Source organism: Suncus etruscus, chromosome 12, assembly GCF_024139225.1.
Source record: "Suncus etruscus isolate mSunEtr1 chromosome 12, mSunEtr1.pri.cur, whole genome shotgun sequence".
Classification (NCBI taxonomy): Eukaryota; Metazoa; Chordata; class Mammalia; order Eulipotyphla; family Soricidae; genus Suncus; species Suncus etruscus.
In genome coordinates this window covers 68,294,124-68,306,282 of record NC_064859.1, presented here as the reverse complement: position 1 = coordinate 68,306,282, position 12,159 = coordinate 68,294,124, and the positions used below count along the sequence as shown (strand labels likewise).

At 40.9% G+C, this 12,159-nt stretch overlaps 1 protein-coding gene across 2 annotated transcripts in view; it reads left to right on the top strand.

Moving 5' to 3' along the window:
• Positions 1-12,159, top strand: part of EIPR1 (EARP complex and GARP complex interacting protein 1) — a 184,475-nt gene that overhangs the window by 154,855 nt on the left and 17,461 nt on the right. For both annotated transcript variants that reach the window (XM_049784868.1, XM_049784869.1), the window contains one exon: positions 11,314-11,413. In XM_049784868.1, coding sequence (XP_049640825.1) covers positions 11,314-11,413 — 100 coding nt within the window. The remainder of the gene's footprint in view (positions 1-11,313; positions 11,414-12,159) is intronic.

Below are 12,159 nucleotides of genomic sequence, written 5' to 3'. Positions count from 1 at the left end.
AAGTTCTGTTCTTTGTCCTAATTTTAAGTGACTGACTTTAAGTGACCCAATCATCCTCCTTATCCAGTCTTGGGGCCTGGAATTAATAGGGTGCTAATGTTCCAATGTGGGATTCTCCTGCATTTCTCTCCAGTCACTCTCCTCTTTGCTTTAGCATTTATTTCTGATGAGAAGCAGAGTCTCTTGGAGACTTGATTGATTAGGAAATTGCTTATTACTACCCTAAACACACATAGCCACCTAAGGCTTTTCTTCTAGAAACTCAGAAAACTGTTTTTTTTTTTTTATTTTATAGGCCATTTGCAAGAGTAAGTCAGACTCTCTCCTATGACTGATATCATGATGTTTCTGAACACCAACTAGCATCCTAAGATTTAATCTATGTGATGATCTGTAGTTTTCGGAGCCTGCAGCCACCCAGATTCCATGACAGTGTCTCAGACACAGGTCTCTTTTCTTCCATTTTCATATAGTTTTTGCAGAAATCATTATAGCCATATAATATTCATCGTGACCTTCAGAGTGTAAGTGATAAGAAACTTTGTTCCACAAGAAATGGAATATCTCTTAAAACATTTGTCTATTAGGACTCAATGCCAAGTTATTTTCTAAAGCAAGTTAGTATCACCTCCACCTCCTGTATTCTTTTTTTTTTTTCCTTGGTTTTTGGGCCACACCCATTTGATGCTCAGGGGTTATTCCTTGCTATGCACTCAGAAATCGCTCCTGGCTTGGGGGGACCATATGGGACGCCGGGGGATCGAACCGCGGTCCTTCCTTGGCTAGCGCTTGCAAGGCAGACACCTTACCTCTAGCGCCACCTTCCCGGCCCCGACCTCCTGTATTCTTAAAGTTTTTTTTTTGCTTCTTTTTGAATTGCTATATATTTTTCCTTTTTAGATATAAAAAGTCATTTCTGCAGTCATTTGAAATTCATTTGATTGTTTCCTCTGATAATATTACTGAGAAACACAAGCTTTCTCTCAGAGAAATATATCCCTTGGCCCTACAAAGGGAGATCTTTTGGATGAAGAGAAATGAGAGGAATCGTTTCCTGAGGGAAATCTTTTCCTCCACTTCACTTCCTTCTTTCTACTCCTGGTACAAAACTAGACCAAGGTGACCCATTTTCGTTAAGCCAGGGGAGGAAGGTATAATTGCTTGTGGTTGTGTCTAGAGGAAGAATGTTCTTTGAAGCACTCTGCTTCCTCATAACATCCTGTTGCTATTTGATTTGGTTTCTTGAGGTGAGCTTGTCCTTCAGTTTGTAATGTCTATAGCTTTGCAATTGACTCATGCAAATATGTGTGTGCGTGTGTGTGTGTGCGCATGTGTGCGTGTGCTGCAAAGCATGAAGAAATGAAGGGAGCCAAGAAACAAAAAATTTAAAAGGATTGGCATTGGTCTAAAAGTCTTTTGCTGGGGCTGGAGTGATAGCACACCAGGTGTTTGCCTTGCATGCACGTGGCTGACCCGGGATGGAACCAGGTTCAATCCCCAGCATCCCATCTGGTCCCCAAAGTCTGCCAAGAGTGATTTCTTAGTACAGAACCAGGAGTCACCCCTGAACGCTACTGGGTGTGGCTCAACTCCCCCCCCCCAAAAAAAAGCCCTTCGCTCATGTTGGAAATGTTCTAGAATGCACTGGTCGTGTGTGTGTGTGTGTGTGTGTGTGTGTGTGTGTGTGTATGTGTGTGTGTGTGTGCGCGCGTGCTAATATGGATAAGAGTCTTACTCTCTGTAGGTATTTCTGGAATATATGGGGGTTGTAGATGTCCTGATGCCTCAGAGTATAACCTTCCTATATTGCCTCCTGTATGCATCTCTAGCCCTTAAAATGACTTCATTTATTGATTTTATTGTGAGTTGGATGGTATATTTGCAGTACATTGGGTGTGTGGTTTATAGTGCAATTAATGTTGGTTTCTCATGCACACCTTCCTCTCCCAAAGACTCCAACTCTGCTCTTCAACCTCTACCCACCCAATCCAGTTGCTTTGAATTTCTTCCATTATCTTGAAAATGTTCTCATTTTTCATGTGCCATCTCTATTCTTACCTGGAAATCTTCGCTTATAGTAAGTCCTCACTTAGTGTCTCTTGGAAATTTTCAGTTTAAGCAATCTGATATATAACAAAAACAAAAATTTGAAAAATCAATCCCCAGGGCTTTAAATAAAGTTTCTTCAAGGATGCTATACATTTCTGTTTATCCATATTAATAATTAAACAAAATGGTGAACATGAGAATGTAATTTGAGGGTCTCCTATAATAAGTGCCCTGTACCCCCAAATACTCCTGGTAACTGGAGAATGGGAAAAAAAAGTTTCAATAATCTGCATGTACCCTGCAGAAACCTTTCCTGTGACAGGTGAGAATGACAGTATTCATGTCACCAAAGAAGCTATAGTGTTGTGTATCATTAAAAATGCTTTGTGAGGGGCCGGAGAGATAGCATGGAGGTAAGGTGTTTGCCTTTTATGCAGAAGGTCATTGATTCGAATCCTGGCATCCCATATGGTCCCCTGAGCCAGCCAGGAGTGATTTCTGAGCATGAAGCCAGGAGTAACCCCTGAGCGCTACCAGGTGTAACACAAAACAAAAATGCTTTGTGAGAAGGATATGGTTCATCTGCATGCTATAACTTCACGTCATAGTTACATAATCAGACTTTGTTAGTAAACTGGCTAATTCTTGTCCTGTGATTTATTATGATCTGGAAATCTATGCCTATCAGGAGTTTCTGTTAAAAAAATTCCATAGTTACATAATCAGACTTTGATAGTAAACTGGCTAATTCTTGTCCTGTGATTTATTATGATCTGGAAATCTATGCCTATTAGGAGTTTCTGTTAAAAATTCCATTCTTCGGGGCCGGAGAGATAGCATGGAGGTAAGGCATTTACCTTTCATGCAGAAGGTCATCGGTTCGAATCCCAGCGTCCCATATGGTCCCCTGTGCATGCCAGGAGCAATTTCTGAGCATGGAGCCAGGAAAAACCCCTGAGCACTGCCGGGTGTGACCCAAAAACCACAAAAAAAAAATTTCCATTCATCAACATCTGGAATTATGCTGAAAGACTATAGTTTAGGCTCTGGCCTAGCATCTGAGCAAAAACCAAGCCCACTAACCACGGAAGACTGACTACAACAACATTGATGAAAAAGAAATCCTAGAACCATAAAAAAAAAAAAAAAACAAAAAAAACCCTCTCTTCTAGCCTTTGTCCTATGACATATGCAAATAATTTTCAGCTACAGAGGCTGGATATCATCACCCACACCTGAGCGGAAAGTCTTCTGGCAACATAAAGAGACCTTGGGGTGTGTAAAAGAGTGAGTTCGGAGCCTGTAGTTGTTCCCATGGCAGTATGCTTCAAGGGAGGAGAAACCCTGTATCTCATAGGCCAAGGGAATTTGAGTTCTAATTTCCCCAATGTTTACTGTTCCCATGCAAAAACAACAACAACAAAAACAAACACCCTTTTTTAAGAAATTGCTGGTCTGGTTTTTTTGTTTGTTTTGCTTTTTTTTTTTTTTTTTTTTTTTTTGTTTCTTCCTCTTGTTTTGCTTTTGCCTTTTATTTATTTTTTTTAAAGTGTTTCTTTGTAGCAAATGGTTTTGGTTTTTGGTTTACTCTTTTTTTTTTCTTTTTTCTTAACCTGTTTTGTACTTTTATCTGTATAACTCCCTAATTTGTTTTTTTGTTTCGTTTTGGTTTGTTTTTGCCTTGTCTCATTTTATTTTGTTTTGTTACTTTTTTCTTCTTACCCCTTTCTTCTTCCAAAGGGATACTTACAGTTCCTAGACAGATTCATCCCATATCCCTTCTTATATCTCAAATAGAGCCACATTAATGGAATCACCTTGATCAGCATCATATTTGGAGGGAGAAAAACGGATGATACCAAGACCAAGTTGTATGTCCATTGGTGGAAATAAAAAATGATCAGACTTGAATACAAAATCCAAAGTCAACTACAACAGAAATGATACCCAATTTACATCAAGATGTACATGGGGGGAACAGCTGCACTAGCACTACGGGGGGAGAAGAGGGGAAGAGAGAAGCATGCTGGGAACAGGAGTGGCGGGAGGACAACACTGGTGGAGGGAATGCCCCTTATTCATTACTACTATGTGCCTTAAATATTACTGTGAAAGATTTGTAATTCACTTTGCCCACAATAAAAAAAAGTCCAAGCATCTATAATCACTTCAGCCTGTAGTCTTGCTAACGCTGTGTCTGTTTGCTACTGCTTTTGAGAATGTTGGGGTGTGGCACATGCATACAATATGAGTGTTCTCTGGTGACTACAGAAATAAAAAATTCCTTGCCCCTAATGTGTTTGTTGCTATGAACTGTTTTCCTTCAACCCTCAGTTCATATATTGAAACCCTGATCTCTAATATATTGGCAGTTGAAGGAGCAAGGAACTTTCATGGGCTGATTAGGTAGCGGCAGTTGAGTCCTGGGATGGGCTTACTATCAGTTAGAAAGGGTTGTGGGGTGATAGCTTCTCTCTGCTCTCTTCCATGTGAGAAAAGCAGCATGAAGGTGACATCTGTGACTGAGGCAGAGTCTGAGCAGGTGGTACCCTGACCTCAGTCTTTGCGTGTCCACTGCTTAAGCTCTGAGCCAAGACTATGGTTACAGCAATATGAACAGATAGATGAAAGCAGACAGGAAGCATCAACAAAGTGTGATCTTTTCATCTTCTCTTTTCCAGTTTTGCATTTTCACTTGGGATTCATCATCAGAACTCCATGTGATTTTACCAGTGAAAACAGGTCACCAAGAGAAGTTTGGTCCCCTTGCTCTGAGGAAGTGTCTTCAAAACTAAAATGGGCTATTATCTTCGGAAAGAAAAGAGAGGGCCAGGTTTCATTATTGAATATCTTCATGGCATTCTTTATTGTTATTATCTAAAGATATAGAAAGTTCTTTGCTGAACAGGAGTGACACGCCTCTGGTCATAGTGCTGTGAACTGTGTGTGGTTCTTACACTGTAATGAGAAAGGCTTGTAGTTTGGAATGATATTAATGTTGCGATTAAAAGCAATCATAGCTCTGTTATAGACTTGAAAAGAAGGTGTGAGGGTGGAGACCTGGGGATGCCCCCAATCATTAGGTATTGTATTTGTTCAAGATAGAGAAATCACGCAGCTCTCCATTCCGGGTCTTGGTGCCTCCCATGCCAGAGTGTGTAAAATGAAATTATCTGCTACCAGCACATTTAAAATTTCACAGGGAAGACTGAAAATCCAAGCTGCAAAATTCTATATCTCCTCATTGCTTTCCCATGGAGATGATATGATTGAGAATCTTTCATTAGTTTCTCAAATATGCATGTCAGGAGAGTGTGGGCTGCAGGTGACAGGAAACTGTGACTGGAATTGACTGAAGCATAAGAAAGTTACCTTATACTACAGGTAGTGCCTACTGTGGATGGGTACATCAGGACTGAGACACCCTTTCCTGAGCAGTGCTCATCTCTCTCCTCCACTATCCACCACAGTTGGCTCTCTATCTCTTGGCAGGTGAGAAGGTAGAAACAGAGAATATGGGCATCCTGTCCAAAATTCACAGACTGTTTTGTGCATTCTACAGACTTGGTTAAGTTCATACTCCTCAGACTTGTACACGTGTTTTGGGCAAATTAAGACCCAGAAGTAGGATACCAAATACCTATGTGTCAGGGACAAAGCCAGTATATACTTGCTAATTTTTAGCCTCATTTATCTATCAAAAGATAACAGGGCAGTGTTGAAGTTTTCCACTGTTATTGTGTTGTTATTGCTATATCCCTTCAAGTCTGTTAGTAAGTTGTTTTAAATATTTTTCTGGCCCCTCATTGGGTGCATATATGTTAAGGAGTGTGATTTCTTCTTGGTGTACATATCCCTTGATTATTAAGATATTAAGAAATGCTTCTTTCTGAATGCTCATCTATCTCTAATAATCTTTTTAAGCCTAAAATCTGTGTCATATGATATTAGTATGGCCACCCCACTAGTTTTGTTTTGTTTTGGGGCCACACCCTATGGTGCTTAGGGGTTACTCCTAGCTCTCAACTCAGAAATCGCTCTTGGCAAGCTTGGGGGACCATATCGGATATCGGGATTTGAACCACCATTCGTCCTGGGCTAGCTATTTGCGAGCCTTACTGCTGTGCTATCTCTCTGGCCCCACATCCCATTATTTTTAAGGAAGTCATTTGCTTGAATGATTGTCTTCCAACCTTTGACTTTGAGTCTATGTTTGCTGTGATTATGTAGATGTGTTTCTTGTAGGCAGGAAAATGTTGGATTCAACTTTATGATCATTTTGCCACTCTGTTTCTCTTTTTTTTTTATTATTTTAATTATGACAACAAAGATGCAAAGAAAGAGGACAGGGTAAAGTTACAGTGGAAGCCCAATCACCCATAAACAGGATTCTCAGTAGTCCCATCGATGATATCCCAGCCTTGAACTTTCAGCCAAAGAACATTAAGAAAAACAAAACTGAACCCATGTACAATACAATTACTTTGTCCCTCAAATCCCCAGTTGTAGTACATATTAATTCTTAGCAGCACACCATATAATCTAAAGATATTAGACTTATGTAACTCTTTAAACATTGAGGGCAAAGTACATTTATCTAGTTCCATGCACATGCTTACTAGTTTAAGTTAACCTCAAAAGTTTTAGTGGATTGTTTTTCTTAAGGATTGGAGTCAAGGGAACATAGTAAAAAATGATATTAAAGTGGCATTTGTTTGCATAGGCCCACCAAAACATAAGGGACATGGAAAAACAAATTATGGTCTAAATACATGGAGACCCTACCCCTGAAGTTTCCTGGCACAGGACTGACTCTAGGCTCCAGGCAAACTAGTTTGTCCAATTCAAGTCATCGTCTGTAGTGGCAATACACCTCCATTCCTCACATAGTCTCTATTGTTGGTATCATGCTTCTGTATTAAAGATCCTGGAGTCTGCATATCCCATATTGCAGTCAGGATGGTGCAGAGCATCCTCTCGTTTCACCTCACACTTAAGGGGCAATAGAGAGAACCATGTCCTGTAGAGCAGGTCATTGTTGTTGTCACGTCTTCTCGCAGGTCATTGTTGTTGTCACGTCTTCTCAGTGTAAACGGAAGTGTCTTTTTAGGAGGTCGATGTCAGACCCTTGGTAATGTCTTTCCTGGTAGAGGACTGCTTCCAACTGTTGCTATAAAAGACCTTGGATGTTTCATAGATAGCTTGCCTGGTTCCAGCGTGAATGGAGAATGCCCATTCATCTGAGGCCTGTGCCAGGTCATTATATCAATGTTCAGGGTGTAAGGTACATTGTAATGAGATTTATTAGATAATAACTAATCTGTATGTATAGTGTTTTCCCATTTTAATGTGTCTATGCAAACAAGGATCAATGCCATGAAGCGTTATTGGTGCATCTGGAGGCAATAGGATCAAGACCAGCAATTTCCATGACATAGTTCAATCATAGGCATCAAATGAGGGACAGTTCCACCAACAATCCTTACTGAACAGCTTATAAAGAAAAGACAAGATGAAAAGTAGATAGAAACATCATGGTAGAAGAATATATAGAGAGTTACAGCAGTTAAAGAAAATATCATAAAATATTCAAAAGATATATGTGTTCAATATGTGTTCGATTTGTGTCCTTCTAAATAGTTCTGGGATTTGTAAGATCTACTGTATGTCTTTGGTCAGAGATTAAAACTGTGTTACTGAAGTTAAGAAGGGTAAATCTGGGGTACTGATGGTTGGGAGGAGCATATGTTCCCCGCGCGGTTTCAAAATATAGACTGGTATGAAATTGCCAGTGACATCCTGAGTATAGCTGAGCAGTTATCTGCCACCCCCCAGATCAAACGCCACCCCCTAAGCCAACCTCTGGAGCCGGCCTGGGAGTGGGGAAAACCCATGGTGCCCCATCAGCTCCTCCCAGAAACCCACCTGGAGATCCGGAGGAAAGGGGGAGAGGGGAGTCGGGTGACCCAGGTCCGTGCCCCCCTACCCTAGGCCAGGCCAAAAGGCCGCTGGCACATGCAGAGGCCTGCCAGCTGCCTGCCCGTGCTGGCTAAAAATCCTGCTCCAGGATGGGAGAGAGACCCTCCCAAGCCCGAAGGACAGGGATTTAAGCCCAACACTAGGCCGGTCCCCAGACCCGGCCTGGGAGTGGGGAATACCCAGGGTGTCCCATCAGCTCCTCCCAGAAACCCACCTGGAGATCCGGAGGAAAGGGGGAGGGGAGGGTCGGGTGACCCAGGTCCGTGCCCCCCTACCCTAGGCCAGGCCAAAAGGCCGCTGGCACATGCGGAGGCCTGCCAGCTGCCTGCCCGTGCCGGCTAAAAATCCTGCTCCAGGAAGGGACACTCTGTGCATTTTGTCTATTGACTTTGAGAGATAATTGTCATGGAATTTTGTGTCATCTTTTTAGGAATTTAGTGTGTTTGTTGGGTCTGCCTTTCCTAAAAGTAGACCATTTAGTCCTTCTTTTAACGTTGGTTTTGAATCTGTAAAGTTTTCGAGCTGTTCTTTATCCATAAAGCTGTGTATCCTTCCTTCAAACCTGAATGAAAATTTGACTGGGTAAAGTATTCTTGGTGAAGCATTCATTTCATTAATTTTTGTCACTATCTCTCACCACTGCCTTTGGGCCTTGAGAGTTGCTTGTGATAAATCTACTGTATCTTAAGGATGCTTCTTTGTATATAATTTTACTTTAGTATCTTTTTTTTTTTTCAGTAGTCTATCTCTGTGCTTTTTCATCATTGTGTTTAGGATGTGCTTTGGGGTGCTTTTATTTGGTTCTTTTTTAGCTGGTATTTTTTGGGTATCCAGGATGTGGTTGTTTGCACTCCTCAGCCTTGGAAACACCTTAGCAATGATGTCCTTGACTGTTGATTTTTTGTGGGGGTTTTCTTCCCGGGACTCCAATGATTCTTATGTTGTTTCTCATGATTTTATCCCAGAGTTCTATTGTCATCTGTTTCCCTATTTTGAGGATTTTTTTCAATCTTCTGTTAATTTATTTTAAGGTTCTGTTCCAACCTCTTCTGTTGCATGGAAGTGTTATGCAGCTCATCTTCCAGCTCACTGATCCTGTCATCAGCAGCTGTTACTCTGGTGGTGAGGCTGTCCAGTGAGTTTTTCGTTTCACCTACCAAGTTGTTCAGTTCTGTTATTTCTGTAGGAGTTTTCTCATTTTTACTCTTCTTATATGTGGTTTGTTCATTTCATTTCATGCTGTGTGTATATTTTCTTTTAGTTATTTGAATATCCTTCACAGTTCCTCTGTAAAGTTCTTATCAGAGAAGCTATATAGGTAGCCAGTACTTAGTTGGGTCTTCAAAACTACCATCTTCATGCACTAAGTATGGTGTGGTTCTGCTTTGTTTCCACATTGTGACTATTGGAGTTTGGTAATGTGTGTATATGTATGTATGTGTGTGTTATTTTTGGGCCCATTGACTAAAAGAAATGCATGGCCACAGAACATCTTCTCATGATGAGCTTGGCCCTGTCTCTTCCACACCGCAAGTGGTATCTGCTCACTTCGCAGTGAGTGCTGGGGCATATGGTACTGCCTCTTCTGTACTGTGGATGGCTTCTGCTCACTTCATGCTGGTATAGATGTGAGGAGAAAGTAATTCTCATTCATTGCTAGTCCAGCATTTTTGGTAAACAATATGGATATTACTCAAAACAAAAAAAACAAACAAAAAATAAGAACTAAAACTCCCAAATGATCCAGTACTACTACTCCTAAGGATATATCTTAGAAACACAAAAATATCATGTAAAAAAGCCTTCTGCATTCCTATGTTTGTCACAGCACTATTTACAATAACCATAATCTGGAAAAAAATCTCAAGTTCCTGAGAACAGATAAGTGGCTAAAGAAACTGGTACATCTACACAATGGAATACTATGCAGTTATTAGGAAAAATGAAGTCATGAAATTTGTCGGGATGGAAATATATATGGTTATGGAGATTATGCTGTGAAATGAGTCAGAGGGAATCTAACAGATATAGAATAATCTCACTCATTTGTGGGATATAAGAAAAATAAAAGATAGCATGGTAATAATATCCAGAGACAATAGAGACAAGGGCCAGGAGGACCAGTACATAGTAGGAAGGTTACCACAAAGAGCAGTGAGTGCAGTTAGGGTAGAGAAGGGTCCACTGTGACAATAATAATTGGAACTGATCACTCTGGAAAATAACTGGGTACAGAAAGGAGATAAACTGACATGTATGGTACCTCTTTATTAACATTATTGCAAACCACAGTATAATAAAAGAGAGAGAGTAAAATAAAATACCTACTTCAGAGGTAGGCAGGAGTGGGTGGGTGGGAGGGAAACTGGGGCACTGGTGGCAGGAAAAGTGACTGGCGAAGGGTGGTATACATTGCTTGACTGAAACTCTGTCATGAACAACTTTGTAACAATGGTGCTTAAGTGAACTATTATTTTTTAAAATATTAAAAAAGAAAAAGAAAAAGGGACTGGAGCAGTGGCACAGGGCATAAGGTGTCTGCCTTGTGCGTGCTAGCTTAGGACAAACTGTGGCTCGATCCCGCAGCGTCCCATATGGTCCCCCAAGCCAAGAGCGATTTCTGAGTGCATGGACAGGAGTAACCCCCGAGTGTCACTGGGTGTAGCCCAAAAACCAGAAAAAAAAAAAGAACAGTAATTAAAAAAAATATTAGGAGCATCTCTTTCTTGGTTCTGAAGGTTAGAAATTGGAGATTAGTGTTCTAGCAAGGTCTGGTTATGGTAAGGATCCCCACATTTTAACTTCCATATAACTGCCTTATTGTAGGCTCGCATGGAGGAGAGACAGCACTAGATTAGAGTGGGGATGGAGAAATTAAAATGGAGAGAGAACTAGAGAGGGAGAAAAAATATAAGAAATAGATTGATAAATAGGTGGAGAGAGTAAGAGATGGGAGGGGAGAGAAAGGGGAATTGAGAATACATATGTACATCCATGTCACAAGTATACCTTGTGGGACTTCTCACCTTCCTGATGTCAGCTTACACTCAGCACCCTTCAGAGTCTGCCTTATAACTCCAGGTGAAGTGAGGATGTGGGAAGAGATGTGGACTTTAAGTCCACAGCAGAGAGAGCATTGCTGGTCATGTCATGACATAATGCTATTTATGAGGTAGTAACTTGTGAGCCATAGAAGGCCTCTTGGCTTGTTATTTAGTATGTGTGAATGCTCTCAAATACAAACGTAGGGTTCTCAAAAGCTTGTATTTATTCTGTTTTTCTCAGTGTCATGTGGGAACCAACAGGAGATGGAAAGAAAGTCATCTCCTTGGCGGACAACCATATTTTGCTGTGGGATTTACAGGAGAGCTCCACCCAGGCCGTGGTAAGTGAGAAAGACCTCACTGTCACAGTTTTTGTCCTTGTTTAACTGGAATAGTTGAGCTGAATTCAGAATACACTTAATTCATATACGCTAAAAAATATGACATTGATATAAACTTATTTATAAAATGCACAAAATACTCTGAAAGTTGAGCCATTGGCTCATGTAAAAACACCAAATGAGTCACATCTGATATGACATATCTTGTGCACAGAAGTGACTCTCACCCTGAAAGCTGCCAGTGTTCTCCCCTTTTGCCATTAGTCCAGAGGTCATGATGAGATGACCAAGAATATCTTCTATTTAAGTGTATTACCTTTTTATTGAATAAATTTTAAAAATCTTGGATGAAATCACCATTCCGGTGAGAGCACTGATGAAATACTTATTCCCAAGGGTTAGGTGACTCTTTTAAAGTCCATGCCAGGGTCACCATACATCAGATACACTGATCTGATATGGTCACTTTCCTTCCAGTCAGCATTCATTGGAAGATACTAGATGATGGTCCTGAAAATGTGTCAACGCTTCCTGTTTCCATGATCATTGGACCTTGAGAACACATGGAGGCCTTGGCACATACCAGCCCCATCTGTAGCACAAGGACCCTCAGCTCAGCAGTCAGGAAGGAGGGCCCTGGACTCCTTCCCAGGTCTCTTGTGACTGACCATTCCTTGCTTAATTTTTACATGCACTGTCTTTGGAACCAGTTTTGCTTCCACTTGTTCAATTTAATATTTTTGCCT